Below are 15,341 nucleotides of genomic sequence, written 5' to 3' on the forward strand. Positions count from 1 at the left end.
GGAAAAGCCAGTCCCCCTTTCAGTGCACATCAAATCTGAGCCCTTGGTCAATACGTTCAGCCTAGACACGAACTCGGATCACCCACTGCTGTGCATGTGCATAGAGGCTCCGCATAGAGCCTTCTGTGGGTGGCGCTCCCGCAGTAGCAGCACGGAGAGCTCTCTGGTTCCCGGGGTTCCCTTAGCATCAGCAGGGAGCAGTGTCCTGGCACATGCTGTGAGCAGGGCCCTTGCACCATCTCCTGCTCTACCCCAGGATATTTGGCTCAGAACAGGTGCAAACACCCCCAGTGAACAGGGAGTTCCGTATTTGCTTCCGAAGTGGAACATATCTAGCGTTGCTTTAAGCTTGTGCATAAAAACAAAAAAACAAAAAATCAGGCTGGAGAGGGACCATTCCGATGGTCTAGGCTGAGCTCTGTGTTCTGGAGTAGAGCTTCGCCCAGCGGTTCCTGCATCCAGTCCAATAACGTACGGCTGAGCCGGAGCACATTTCAGCAAGTGACCTCTGATTTCCACCGTAGTGATTCGAATCGATGGAGAATCCACAGTGACCATGATTTGCTCTTTGTTCTGGCAGGGTCCCGACAAAGCTCGCTCCCAGCTCCTCATTCTGGACCGTGGCTTTGACCCCTCATCTCCCGTGCTGCATGAACTGACTTTCCAGGCTATGAGTTACGACCTGCTGCCCATCGAAAATGATGTCTACAAGTGAGTCCAGTGGAAACAGCCCAGGAGATGCAATACACAATACACCTTCATCCCTACAGCTCCGGCAGGTCCCAGCCTGATGGATCCTTGTAACGGGGTTCACACTGCACCCCTGAGTCAGGGACACTTCAGTCTGGTGCAACACCCGTGCTCTTTAGTCTCAGAAGGTTTCCCACTGCCACTTCCCAACTATATACAGGCTTCACAGCTACTTTGCCTACAACAGGCCTGGCCAGCAACAGACTAGGCAGCTCCCATTTCCTTCTGTGCCTGACCTCTCTCTTCCCCTCTCCCCATTTTTCCCTGGCTTCCTCCCAGCCTTTATAGCTCTGGGCTAATAAGATTGGCAGGTGCAGCCAGTAACCAGGCAGGCACAGGGCTATCCACCCAGCCCTAATCCGTCCCCCTTGATTGGGGCTGGAGTGGCAGGAGCGGATTAAGGGCTTCTCAACCAGAAGGGTTGCTGGTGGGTGCTAATTTTTCCCCGTGGGTGCGCCAGCCCCAGAGCACCCATGGAGTCGGCGCCCATGTTCTGTGGCATGCACTGGTACCATGCCACTGAAGAGACACCACTGGGCCCTGGGAGTCCATCTTGTGTGAAAGATGCACTGGCTTGTCTCTCCTCTGTCTGGTCTGGGGGAGGGGAGGTGCTAGAGGGGATGGAGGTTATCTCCATCAAAAGCAGGAGGTGATGCGTGTTTCCCCCCCACTGTCAGTTTTCTCGCCATGTGACGCTCCCTGCTCTTTTCTCCAGGTATGAAACAAGTGGCATCGGAGAGGCCCGGGTGAAGGAGGTTCTCCTGGATGAGGACGACGACCTCTGGATCACCTTGCGCCACAAGCACATTGCCGAGGTGTCCCAGTGAGTGCTTGACCCTGTTCCACATGCCCGTGGGTGGGACAGTCACCCTTCCTCCGCGCAGGGTCAGGCATGTACTTAAACAAGGGTGGAATTAATTCCACTGGCAAGATGAGGAGCGAAGGCAGGCGCTGGGCGTGCGTTTCAGCACAGCTCTGCCAACACCCCTCAGTCCTGACCTGACTCTGTAGTCTGGTCCTAGACTCCCACAGCTCAGCCAGTGCCATGCAGTCCCCTCTGTAGTCTGGTCCCAACCTAACCAGGCTACACTGCTGTTTTTAGTGCACTAGCTTGAGCAGGGCTCACGGGTCTGTCCACCCACGTGGACGACCCCTAGCAGAGACAAAGAGCAAAGCCACCAGTCTTGTTTGCCTGGTGTCCTGTGTCGGGAGGATTTGGGCAGCAGTGCTAGGGAGGGCACACACCAGTGCTGCACCTACTGCCCCACAGACCATAGCAGCTCTGAGACTTACGGCCAGACTTCCCCCTCGTTCCCCAGCCAGTGCATCTCAACCCTGCTGTTTCGCTCTCTGCGTGCGGACCCCTTCCTGTGATCACTGGCCATCCCCAGCATACAGGGAGCGCAGTGCCTGTGGAGCGGAGCAGGAAGCACAGCACAGGGTTAACCTTTGGCTGCTGCACGTGTGTTGTTGCAGTCATGGGTAGATTAACACTATATACTGTGCCCAGAGCCCCCAGAACTTTGCAGCCCTCTCCCTTCCCCCATCCTATCGGCAAACCCCAAACCTGCAGACCCCTTCCCACCTCTCCGCTGCCCAGCCACTGCCTGCTCCTCCTCCAGCTCAGCAAGTGACGTGAGAGGGTGAGGAAGGCTCTGTACTCGTATGGTGCATCTCTGCCTCCTGGAAGCTTGTGTCTGGTGCAGTCTGCGGCCTGCCTGCCATGTGCTGAGGGCCCTGTAGGCTTTGCTGTCTGGGGATGGACGTGAGCACATGCTTAAAGTTAAGCTGAATTGGGGTCTCACTGCTGCAGATGGACCCATCCTATGACAGGGCGTGGATTCCTAGGCCCTTGCTTTCAACCCTGCCCTCCCCCAGCAAGCCCCAGTAACACACAGGGAGGCTGTGGAAGGCTAGAGAGAGGAAGTGGGTGAAACTGCAGGGGACAGAGGAAAGGGTTGGGTGGGCAGGAGCCCGTGTGCATCGGGAAGGAGCAGATGGCTGATCATTGTGCTCCCTTCTTTCCAGGGAGGTCACCCGCTCTCTAAAGGAATTTTCTTCCAGCAAGAGGATGAACACAGGCGAGAAGGTGATGCCATGGCTCGTGTGGGAACCGGCTCCCGCTAACCGACCCCCTCGTGCCCTGGAGCGGTCTGCTAGAGACATTCACAGGGAATGAGCAGGGGCCAAAGGGGAGGCTAGGTTCTGCACGGAAGCTTGAAGCTCAATCCCACAAGGCCCTCAAATTCCTGGGCCCTTTTAGAAACGAGGGAGAGGGCAGCAGTCCATCCATGTTATTTAGAGAGACTCAAATGCTGATAAACTCCCTGAGCGCCAGGTGTGTGGGGGGAGGAGAGAAAGGGAGCAGCTGTCTCTCCTCTGAGGCCATCAGCATCACATTCTAGCAATACAGGATTTGCCCTACAGGCTGCAATCAGTGCTCCATCACTCCCAGTATCCTGCATCAGCCAGGGGACAGTACCAGACTCTTAGGGACATAGGAATGCCAGACTGGATCAGACCCGAGACCCAACTAGTCCAGGATCTTCTCTCTGATGGTGGCCAGCACCAGTTGCTTCAGAGGAAGGTGCAAGAAGCCCAGCAGTAGGCAGTTCTGGGAAGGTTTCCTCCTGACCCCCAGTAGTTAGAGTTTGGCTCTGAAGCATGAAGGTTTGTCTCACGTGTTCTTTTAATATCCTTTGGAGGATCTTGCGCTCCATATTAATATCCAGTCCCTGCTGAGCTCTTGGCCTTGATGAGAACTGGTGGGAAAGGAGAAAAAACCCTGTCCCCAGCTGACTGTGCAAGATTGCATTTGGATTTGGGGGTGTGTGTGTGTGTGTGGGGGGGGGGAAATGTTCCCCCACCTCCTGAATCCCCTTTCTCTAGTATGTGTAGCTACAGCTCTTATTACCGCTCATAAGGTTAGCCAGCCCAGGAGGAGACTTGGGGGGCGGGGGGACGGTTGACAGGATGTCCCCAAGAGCCCTGCAGTTGAACAACTGCCTGAGAGAGTTACAAGGCAGGAGGTGTGATGCTCCCATTGGTGCCTTCTTTCCTGGCCTTCCTCCCTACGATGGCAAAGGCACAACAGGGGAAGTCATGCCCTCTCCTTTCCTTGCAGACCACTATGAGGGACCTGTCCCAGATGCTGAAGAAGATGCCGCAGTACCAGAAAGAACTCAGCAAGGTAAAATGAATGAGGAAAATGTGCGGCTGCTAGCAGAAAGGAATCTGGGCAGGAGCACCCTTCCATGTCAAATATCTAACGCCGGCCTGCTTCCTTAGGCTAAGGCAACAGTTCTCGACGGGAAGTCTGTGGGCCAGCAGTGATCAGTGGAGCCCTTGCTGGTGGTCCCTAGAGAGAATTCTGATAAGGACCCACTGGTTGGGTTGAGGGGCAGGAGGAGAGAGGGTCTACATAGGAGGTTGGGCAGGGAATTGTCCTCATGCAGAAGGCAGTAGCTGGAAACCACCTTGCTAAATTTCTACATTATTATGACAGTAGAGTTAGAGGTCTCCACTGAGCTCAAGGGCCCATTGTGCGAGGAACTGTACAGATATAGAGTAGGAGACAGTCCTGGCCCCAAAAGAGCTTAAAATCTAAATAGAGGAAACAGAAAACTGGCCAAGAAGAAAAGTGACATGCCCAGGGTCACCCAGCAGGTCAGCGGGGGAGCTGGTTCCAAAACCCAGGTCTCCCATCCATGTCTTAGTCTACAACCTGTCCGGTGTCGTTCATTCTCCTGGAAAAAGGTGAGGAGGGGGCTGGGAAAGAGGAGGAAAAGGAACCACCATGTTTGCTTTAGCAAAGTAACTGAGAGCAGCTGGAGATCCCAGACTTGTTTTTCCAGCCATGATGCGGTTCAGCACAGCACAGCACAGCGTACATCAACAAGGACATCTCTAGTGTCACAGCTGGAAATGGATATTTTTCGCAGAGCCCATTTTCTACACAGTGCCCCGTGCGTGAGAGAGCGGAGAGGGAGGCTGGGGAGCGGGCGTGGCAGGGCAGGGGTATGCTCTTGAAGTCTATTCACACATACCCAAATACAGGGCCAGCTCCGCCGCAGGTATCGATCAGTGCAGTTTCTCAACAGCCGGGGCTTTGGTCCGCTGAGCCCGTTTTAAGCTCTGGGGAACCTACTGCTGCTGCCACTGCTAGGCCCGTGTCTGTACCTCTTGTGTCTCCTTAGTACTCGACTCACCTGCACCTGGCTGAGGACTGCATGAAACACTACCAAGGCACCGTGGATAAGCTCTGCCGCGTTGAACAGGTCCTGGTCTCCTCTGTCCTTCCTTCTTCACACTCCCTCTGGCACCATGAGCTCCCCGCCCCGTGCAGTCACTGCCAACTCAAATGCAGCTTTGGAGCCCAAAGATCCTGCAGACCCCAGGGGAGAATCTCCCCAGGGCTGTTCTTGGGGAGTCTCGGCTTGGTTTTAGTGCCGTGCTGCCTGGTCTTGGCGTGCTTGATGCTCAGTTGCAGGCTGTGCCAGGTGGGAAAGAGAGACTCTCTCTAGAGGCAGGTGCAAATGGGCCCTCTGTCTAGCTTTAAACTAGTCTCTCGCCTCCCCACATCCAGTAAAGGGGCAGGGTCACTGGAGACTCTCCCCTCTGTTGGAGAAACCCTCAGGCCTAGACCCTGGTGCTGTAGAGAAGGGGCCTGTTCTGGGCAGAGAGTGTTCCTGTCTCCATGACCTACCCAGAAGGGTAGGGGGCTTTCATCCGTCACCAGCTCAGGTGTGTTACCGGACTGCCACAGTCCAAACCCTTCTGTCGGGTAAGCCTGGGGCTGATATCTGCACCACCCGCTCCATGGAAGAGCGACAGCCTCACTTGGTTGGGGTGGAGATTTAGCTTTCACCCACCACCTGCTTAGCCTCCTGCTCGCTTCCTCCAGCCCCAGTGATCCACCTGCATCATCTAGATCGGTTTCAGTTTCAGGGCCCTTCACAAGGGAAAAGGCAAAAACACGCTTTAGCTTCTCCCTTTAATCTAGGCAGTGAGGCGCTCAGAGCCCTGCTCTGCTCCTTGCACACTGGTAACTGGGTATAAGTCGGTCTAAGGGAGTCAGAGACCAGCTTCCACATGCCCCTCTGACGCTAACCCAGAGGCTCAGCATGGTGGCTTGCAGCCTGGCCCTGGGAAGGACTCCAGGGGTAAGAGATAATGAGTGTGTACGTTCTCTGCAGGACCTGGCTATGGGCACTGATGCCGAAGGGGAGAAGATCAAGGACCCCATGAGGGCCATTGTCCCAATCCTGCTGGATGCGAACGTCAGCACCTACGACAAGATCCGCATCATCCTGCTCTACATCTTCCTGAAGAACGGTAGGGGGGAGAAACTGCTGAGGGGGTGGGGGCTCCTCTGGGCACAGGCAAATGGAGAAAGACCAGGGGAGGGAGGAAGGCGATAAGCTGCAGGCGGGGTGGGGTGGGGGGGAGGAAACAGAAGGAAAGCGGTGGGGCCAGAGCTCTTCAGACGTGGAGCCCAGGAGAACAGGCCACTGCAGACGGTTGTGAAGGGCTCAGACAAGGAATTGGAGCTACTTGCCCGCTCTTCTACGGCATGGGTAAATCATGCACTGGGCACACTGATTTACACCCACAACCCACAGACATCGTTAGCCTGTGCCTAGGACATCAACTGAACAGATTATTAGTGCCTCAGACTGCTCACCTCAATAGTGCTCCCTCTTCGAATAATGCGCTGACACTGACTAGCACTTCACCTTCTGGTCTCCTGGCATGGGGTAACTGTTCCCGCACAATGCAGCCTTCCCGCGAGGCTGTTGCCATCCCCCTCCTCCTCATTTTACAGATGGAGGAAACTGGGGCATGGCGAGGCGAAGTGATTCACACACAGTCACCTCGCAATTCAGTGGCACAGCTGGGAATCCCTCCAGACCACCTAGCTTCCTGAGCTGGCGCTATGCTGTAGGACAGAGGTTCTCAACCAGGGGTCCGGGACCCCCTAGCAGGCCGCAAGCAGGTTTCAGGGGGGCCGCCGAGCAGGGCAAGCACTCACTGGGGCCCGGGGAGAAAGCCGAGGGCCCTGATCCCTGCCACCTGGGGCTGAAGCTGAAGCCTGAGTAATGTAGCTTCACGGGAGCCCCTGTGGCCTGGGGCCCCAGCCAGTTGCCCTGCTTGCTACCCGCTAATGCCGGCCCTGGCTTTTATATGCAGAAAACCAGTGGTGGCGGCACAAGTGTTGGAGAGGCCTCAGAAAGAAAAAGGTTGAGAACCCCTGTTGTAGGAGATGCAGAACCAATGCACAGAACTGCAGGCCTTTAGGGCAGAGAGCAGCTCTGAGGGAGGGAAGTGATGGAGTGAAAGTGGGAGGGAAGATGCGATTGGAGCAACAGCAGCTTTCATGTGTTGAGGGAGGAGCCTCATGATTGAGGCTTCCTGCTGATGATTGATGGGTGGTGACCTCGGACCCCAGGCCAGGAGAAGTGTTTCAGTTTGGGAAGCTGTTCCCCGTTTGCATTCCTAGGGATCACCGAGGAAAACCTGAACAAACTGATCCAGCACGCTCAAATCCCACCGGAGGACAGCGAGATCATCACCAACATGGCCCACCTCGGCATGCCCATCATCACAGACGTAAGCACCCAATCGCCCCCTGCTGAACCAGAACTTCCAAGTCCCTGTGTGCTACACTGGGCATCAGCCCCGCCCAGGCATCGCTCGACTGGCCAAGAGACCTCCAGCTATAAGCGTATTGTTCCTCCAGCAATGCCAGACCGTGACTGGCTCTGGTTCCCAACTGGTCACAAGCTGTGGGGTCTATTATCACCCTCCCACTGACCAGCCTGGATTAGGGTTAGCCATTATTGGTAGACACCAGCAGAGGAGGCCACTAAAGTGACAGCAGAATTCTTATTAGCTTTGGGATTATAATTAAATCCAAAATTGCTGGTGCGGACGGATCTCTACAGAAGCCGGGGAGGAGGGAGTGAATGCACTTATGTAACAAGGGAGAATTAGCGAGTCTGGGACCAGCTAATGCTCTCATCTCTGGGTCAGAGGCTGTGGATCCAGCATGACTGGACCTCCCTTGCAGATGGTGATGAGACTGGCCCAGGGCAGGCATGGCCCAGGCAGAGGAGTGCAGACTGCCTCCGCAAATTGCTGGAGGAAGGGACTGGCACCAGGAGTACGTCTAGTGGGGAAGCTAGCCTCTTCTAGGCTCCAGAACCGAGCCGTCCTTTTAAAGGACTCTCTGCATGTGTCATTTGTGTCCAGTCTACCTTGCGTCGCAGGAGCAAGCCGGAGCGGAAGGAGCGGATCAGCGAGCAGACCTACCAGCTCTCACGATGGACCCCGGTTGTGAAGGACATCATGGAGGTAAATCATTGAGGAGCGTAGGGACAGTGAGGTGGGGGGAAGGGAGGAGTGTTGCTAGTGGAGGTCTTTGGGGCGGGGACTGTTTTTGTTCTGTGTTTGTAGAGCCCAATAGGGTCGGGTCCATGCCTGGGGCTCCTGAACACTGCACACAAATGGATAAAGAAATTCACCTGCTTCCAGGACCACATGGTCCTTCACAACCTGGACTGTGTGGGCTGCATCCCTCAGTTCAGCGAGCAGGACAGCTGCAGGGAGAGAGCACGCGATACGCCGATCTAGCGAGAGGACCTTCTGTTCCATTTCAAATTGCATTTATGGAGATGTACAGAGCGAGGTGGAGCTCTGGGCGCGCCCCACGTCTGAAATCCTGCCCCCAAGCTCTGGCCTCTGTGAGCTGGTCACCCCGCGTCCCTGGGCTCTGGTTTCACATGGCGAGGGTGGTGCCATGGTGGAGCAGGGTGAAGTGGGGAGCGGGAAGGAAACACATTTACTCGGTTCCCCCAAGGAACAGATCAGAGTTTCTGATCCTGCCTGGTGCAGAGAGCAGCACTGGGTCTGAACAAAGACGTTTTCCGATCTCGCCTACCAAGGGCAATTGCTGTAATAATACACCGACTCTCCGAACTCAATGGTGCAACCTTGGCAGGTGAACTGAGGCCAAGCTGTTCAGTGTGGGAGAGGTGTTCATTTCTCTGTAATGCAATGTAGGAAGGACCTTTGCCTGCGCTGCCACCTAGTGGCAAAAAGAACAGGAGTACTTGTGGCACCTTAGGGCACGTCTTCACTACCCGCCGGATCGGCGGGTAACAATCGGTCTATCGGGGATCGACTTATCGCGTCTAGTGAAGACGCGGTAAAATCGATCCCCGATGGCTCTGCCGTCGACTCCGGAAATCCACCGCGGCAAGAGGCGGTAGCGGAGTCGACGGCGGCACGGCAGCGGTCGACTTGCCGCCGTCCTCACAGCCAGGTAAGTCGACCTAAAATACGCCACTTCAGCTACGCTATTCACGTAACTGAAGTTGCGTATCTTAGGTCGACCCCCTGCTGTAGTGTAGACCTAGCCTTAGAGACTAACACATTTATTTGAGCATAAGCTTTCGTGGGCTACAGCCCACTTCATCGGATGCATAGAATGGAACATATATTGAGGAGATTGTAGGTGTGTGTGTGTGTATATATATCTCCTCAATATATGTTCCATTCTATGCATCTGAAGAAGTGGGCTGTAGCCCACGAAAGCTTATGCACAAATAAATGTGTTAGTCTCTAAGGTGCCACAAGTACTCCTGTTCTTTTTGCGGACACAGACTAACACGGCTGCTACTCTGAAACTAGTGGCAAAAGACAGCCCTGGAGAGGAACACAGCCGTGTCTTTGGCGAGATGGGTGTGTCCCCTCTGACAGAGCCTGCATCAAACACGACAAGGTTTTAAACTATTTACAAAGTCTAAAGGAGGGAGCTGGAGCCCAGAGCAAAATCCGGGATTCAAACTTTGCAGCTCAGCCCCATCTCTATTAGGGCAAATGTAACAAGGCAGATCTTAGACCAATGCCTCCCCTGCGTGTTCATGGGATCTGTAGGCTGGTTAAAGAGGATTAAACTCTAGTACTTAGGGTTCAGAAGAAATTTCCCCCACCCCACTCAGATTATGCCATAACTTCCCATGCCCGAATTTTACACTTCTCTCTGGTGCTAGCCACGATCGGAAACGGGATCTGACTATTTACTGGTAACCCAAGCCTGTGCTGTTGCATCATGTGTGTAACCCCCTGCCCCTCCAAATGGCTGAGAACTTAAACTGGATGGGATCAGACTGCAGATCCCAGGGATGGTTCAGCCTGATGCTGTTCTAAACAAAAAGTGCTCTCAGCCCTGCTTGTAGCGGTTTCCATCACTTGACACTGACACGGACACTTGAGACTTCCAGTGATGTTTGGGGTTATTGTTTGTGCTGATGTGTGGGTGGCATATGAGGGGCTACATGTGTTTGGGGTTATTGTGTGTGCTGGTCATATTGTGTGGCTGGGGAAGGTTGTACTGGGAGATTTGTGTGGTTGGCAGGTAGGCCAAGTAATCTACCAACTATGCAGTCTCCCTCATACGACCAATGAAATTGTTGCATGCAAATGAGCTGTATAGTAAGGGTGGAGACTGACTGAGTTACCTCTGATATCACAATGGTCTAGGACTGGTGCTAGGCGCTGTACAAACAGAACAGAAAGTTGGTTTTTGCCCCAAGGAGTTCACAATCTGTTAGTGAATTGGATAGACCCCTACTGTGATCCAATAGGGCAACATTTGGGATATTATTGATGCTGCACAGGAGGAAACTTGGTTGGAGGCTAAGAGTGGGGGTGTTTTTATTCCCACATTGGGGGGCAGGGAAGGGTAGCTAATGTTTTATGATGAGGTATGTCAGGCAGAGAAGAGAAGAGGTGCACAGAGGAATCTTGTGCATACAGATCTACGGAGATGAGAAAAATCAACCCACCATTATCTTTGAATGCCAAATAATCGACCTAACGAACCTTTGGTAAGTGCTATGAATCAACCACAAACCTGGCAGAGCGGAGACAGAGCAGATGCCTATGTCCCTAACTTTGGTTTTATCCCTCACTGAGTGACTCCTCCATCTAGCTCCCACATCAGCCATGCCCCCCCCCATCCCACCCCCCCCAGTTTTACATCAGTGGTCCTTGCTGAAGGCAATAATGAGGCACTAATCAGCTCTGTGACCCTTGGCTCGGCCCTGCACCAGTATTTGGGTGGGAGGGGGGGAATATAAAGAGCAAGTCATCTGAGCAGATGACAATGGCTCATTCAGGGTGCATGGCACAGCGGGGTTCCTAGCAGGTCATGCTGGGGAGCTGTGCATAATAATTGCCCTGTCAGGCTTAAAGACCCGGTGGGTGACAGGAGGTGGCTGTGAACCAGTAGAGACAAAGCTCCCATTCAGGAGCCGAACAGCTGGCTGGCTCCTGTTCTTCCCCCATTGCTCAGTTAGGCGGGACAGAGGCGCCAGGAACTTGCAGGGTGACTCGTCAGTTTTTCAGCCGCCGTTTAGGGATTTGATTGCAGAACGGATTAGCGTGGCACGTGACTTAGGTTTCGGGCTTGCCCTAGGCATTCAGTAGCTACGGCTGCAAGCAGAGTGACTCGCTCATTGGGCTGGCTGGCTAACCCAGGAAGGAGCAGGGAAACGACAGAATCATAGACATGCAGGGCTGGATGGGGCTTCAAGTGGGTATCTAGTCCCTCCCCACCTTGGCTGGGGCAGGATTGAGTTACCCAGACTCTTCTATAGCTCAGGGATAGTTGGGCTTTCCCCAATGGGACAGTTCTTGAGGAATTCTGCCAAGGATCCAGTGGGAAGGGTCCACCCCTTCACAGCTGGGTCCAGGAAGCTGCCCGATAAGAGGAATTGGAGCTCTGATCCAGACAGTCTCCCATTGGCTTGGCCACTACATACTGACATCAGGCTCTTCTCTTCCCAGGACACTATTGAGGACAAACTGGACACCAAGCACTATCCCTATATCTCCACCCGCTCCTCGGCCTCCTTCAGTACCACTGCAGTCAGGTAGGTAGAGCCCTATGGAGAGGGGCCCCATGCCCTTTCTGGGAGGAGGTGCAGCTTTGAGCCTTATGCCAGCCTTGCCCCTCTGGGCTTCGCTCAGTTTCGAACAGAAGAACTCAGTTAGGCCCCGTCTCATGAGACATCTCCGCTCACATAACCTTAGTGTCTGAGCCTCCCATGCCGTGATGGATTCTATCCTCCCCACCCACCAGCGTCAGCCCCCTTGTAGAGAGGGGAACTAAGTCTCTAGCCACATTTCCCCGGAAGTTCTCTTACCTTTCAGACACGGTCAAAGTTTCCAGGCCCAGTTGGTGTCCCATGCTCCCCAAAGACAGTACCTTTCTCTTAGTGAGATCCCTGCTCCTACAGCTGCTTTCCCTTGGCACTTCTTCTCACCCAGGGATGAGCTGGGTCTGGCTTATATAGGCCCAGGCCCTGCCCACTCCCAGCAGGCTCTGAGGGGATTGGTTAACCTGAGTCAGCTGCTTGTGATTTTTTTTCTGCCCCCAGGTGACATTTCAGGCTGTCACAACATCCCAGAATGCACTGCCCAATGGTCCCCCAGGCACTCTCTCCCCCACTAAGGCACTGTGGGATAATTGCTCAGGTTTTCGCAGCGTGCACTGCTACGTACGTGATGAGGCAGCAGGGCAGGTGTGGCTGCCCTGATATGGGTGAGGGAAGCTGCAGTCTGGACCCAGCTCAACCCTGTTTGTTGTAAACGGGTGAGAGGAGGGGGTCGGGAACTGGCTACAAAAGTACAGGTGTATTTGGCAGGTGGAGAAACCCACAATCGCCCCAGCACCAGCAGCTCACAGGGACTCTGCTATTGTTTCCCTTCTGACTCCATGGGAGTGAGGAGCTGTTCAAAGTGCCCAGAGCAAGGCGCAGGGTAGGCATGCGGGTGTGAGGTATGCCTCGCTCCAGTCCAACAGCAGCCCCCGATGGTCCAGTTCTGAACCCCAACCATCCCCTAGATCTGCCGTTGCACCTCACCACTGTCCTGCATCAGCGCTAGTCCATGGCTTGAATTCGAATCCTGAACCTTTCCTAACCTGGAACACCTAGCGATGGAAACTGCTCTGTGCCTCAGTTTCCCCATCTGTAACAGAGGGATAGCTTACCGCTAATTGAAAAACATTTAAGATCTCTGCATGCAAAGTGGTATAGCAGCACCACCTTTTATTATTGCTGCCTGTGTTCTAATAATATTTAGCACTTTTAATAAAAACTGATTAACCCTCTCAACAGCCCCAGGAGGGCAGGCAGCATTGTTAACCTCTCTGCTTCAGTATGGAGTTCCTTGCTTCATTTTCCCCATAGGTACTGTCACTTATTCAAGACTGGAGAGGGAGCAGAACCCAGGAATCCTGATTCCCGGCCCTGTGCTCAGACACTAGATCTGGGAACAGAACCCAGGAGTCCTGACTCCCGGCCCTGTGCTCAGACACTAGCCCACATCTCTCACCCAGTACTGCCCAGAGGAATTCATCACAGAGGCCTTCACTCTTCCGTAGCAATGAGCAGACATAGGAGTCGATTAGCACTGTGCGTAGTGATTTCAAAGCCATCTGAGTGCAGAGACTGTGCTGTTTCACCTTGTTCCCTCCTCCCTTCCCTCTCTAGTGCCCGCTATGGACACTGGCACAAGAACAAGGCCCCCGGTGAGTACAGGGCTGGCCCTCGCCTCATCATCTTCATCCTGGGGGGCGTGAGCCTGAGCGAGATGCGCTGCGCCTACGAGGTGACACAAGCCAGCGGGAAGTGGGAGGTGCTAATAGGTGAGTGCCGCGGGCGGTCTGGGCAGCGCCATGCACTGCTCCATCGCACTCTCTGGCTCCATCCCATGCTTCTGTGTCTCACCCTCTCTCTGAATGCCATTCCTCTCTGTGCCAGAGGCAAGCAGACAAAATCCAGTCTCCAGATGACCGTGTGGGAAGGACCAATGTGGAAAACTAATTTCCCGCCCTGAGAACATAGGGTTTGCCCCTACAGACCACTGACCCTTTGAATCTGGAGTCCTGGCTCAGGCAGTGGCCAATACTTGATGCTTCAGGGGAAGGTGACCTCTCTCGCGCAGCCAATTTTTCAGTGCTACACAAGGGGGGGTGGTTGAGTGGGAGGAAAGGGGAATTTCCTTCCTGATCCCTGAAGTGGTCTGTTTTGGCCCTGAAGCATGAGATTTGATTGATTCTTGTCACACCACAATGGTTTTTATTGGTCAGAAAATGTATGCATCTCCACAGATCTTCTCCAGGGTAAATGCTTGGAGATGCTGCCAACAGGGCAGCACAGAATGTGTTTATGTCCCAGGGGTAGAGCCAAGAGCCAGCTGGTGGCGGAGGAGTGAGGAGCCACAAACAACTCCAGGGGAAAAGGACTGGCTAATGCATGATGCTGACAGGGAGAGACTGGCCTTTTCCTTGCTGCAGGCCAAGACTGAAGTGCACCATAGGTGCTCTGTGTCTGCCTCTGCTTTGGGTGGGGGCAGATCTGGAATAGCAGAAGCAGGTGTGGGTCCGGTCTGAGGGGGATGGGAGAATCTGCGCCTGGTTCTAGTGAGTGCTTTTAGGCCCCCACATTCCTGAGTATGAAATTCACTCCTGCTGGGTTAGCACTATGTGGCCTTAACACATCACTGCTCAGCTGGACACATACAAAACTTAGGCCAATGGCACCCCTCGGGGATCCTCTAACCAGTCCCTCATCTGCTCACTGGATTTTCTCCATTGGAACATGCACGCCTCACTCCCCTTAACCTCTCCTCTGACCCCCACCGCCTGGTCAGCCACCACTCCGTGCCGTTCTGTGTCGTGGGTAACGTCACCGTTCTCCTAGCAGTGTAATATCTCCCGCTAACGTGCTCTCCGGTCTGCGACTCTGTGATCGTTGCATGTGTGTTTAATGTCCCCCCGACGATGCTGAGTGTCTCTAACCCTTCCTGGATGGCAGCAGTTTACCTCCGGGCCTCCTTGCTGAGCAGGGTTCTGACTAAGGTCTAGTCCATTCAATTCCTTCAAGGTTTCTCTCGTATGACCCGGCCCAGCGTCCACGGGAGTCAATGGAAGGACTCCCATTGACTTCAGTCGCCCCGGATTTGGCCTAATGTGCTTCTTAAAAGCCTAGCAGAGGCGAGGGCTGGGGGAGGAAACAGCTGATCGACTGTTGCTGTTGTCTTCATACAACACACCTTGGTTACCCACGGAGGCCCAGTGGTGACCGCATAAGACCAGCCTCTGAGCTCATGTGTAAATGCACGCGGTGTTGCTCACCCAATCATACATTTACCCCCATCTTTCTCTGTGTCTCACTGGCTTTCTCACCCATCCTCACCTGCTGTGTATTATGAATATTAGGCCTAAGTTGGCATGTTCCTTTAATTTATTTCTGTTCAAGAAGTCAGCCCGCCTCTGTTCTCTCACAGGTTCTACTCACATTCTTACTCCCACCAAATTTCTCATGGACCTGAGGCACCCCGACTTCAGGGACTCCACTAGGGTATCTTTTGAGGATCAGGCTCCAACAATGGAGTGAGAGCCAAAGAAACAAAGTAAAAGCAGCTTATTAAAGAAAAGAAACTCTTCCACTCGGAAGGGTTTTCTTTGATTCTTCCGTCACTCTTTTTTCTTTAGTTATTATTATTTCTACTCTTCTTTT

The 15,341-nt window shown here is 53.9% G+C and overlaps 1 protein-coding gene across 2 annotated transcripts in view; it reads left to right on the forward strand.

Moving 5' to 3' along the window:
- Positions 1 to 15,341, forward strand: part of STXBP1 (syntaxin binding protein 1) — a 67,865-nt gene that overhangs the window by 43,059 nt on the left and 9,465 nt on the right. Inside the window, exons 9-19 of one of the 2 annotated variants that reach the window (XM_026657254.1) lie at positions 581 to 711; positions 1,466 to 1,573; positions 2,779 to 2,839; positions 3,875 to 3,940; positions 4,947 to 5,027; positions 5,946 to 6,084; positions 7,250 to 7,359; positions 8,002 to 8,103; positions 11,602 to 11,687; positions 13,311 to 13,465; positions 15,109 to 15,234. In XM_026657254.1, the coding sequence (XP_026513039.1) occupies positions 581 to 711; positions 1,466 to 1,573; positions 2,779 to 2,839; positions 3,875 to 3,940; positions 4,947 to 5,027; positions 5,946 to 6,084; positions 7,250 to 7,359; positions 8,002 to 8,103; positions 11,602 to 11,687; positions 13,311 to 13,465; positions 15,109 to 15,218 (1,149 nt within the window). In that variant the 3' untranslated portion in view covers positions 15,219 to 15,234. The remainder of the gene's footprint in view (positions 1 to 580; positions 712 to 1,465; positions 1,574 to 2,778; positions 2,840 to 3,874; positions 3,941 to 4,946; positions 5,028 to 5,945; positions 6,085 to 7,249; positions 7,360 to 8,001; positions 8,104 to 11,601; positions 11,688 to 13,310; positions 13,466 to 15,108; positions 15,235 to 15,341) is intronic. The other variant, XM_026657255.1, reaches the window with a different exon arrangement.

The sequence above is a fragment of the Terrapene carolina genome, unplaced genomic scaffold (genome assembly GCF_002925995.2).
Source record: "Terrapene carolina triunguis isolate 2854851 unplaced genomic scaffold, T_m_triunguis-2.0 Scaffold238, whole genome shotgun sequence".
In the NCBI taxonomy this organism is placed as follows: Eukaryota; Metazoa; Chordata; order Testudines; family Emydidae; genus Terrapene; species Terrapene triunguis.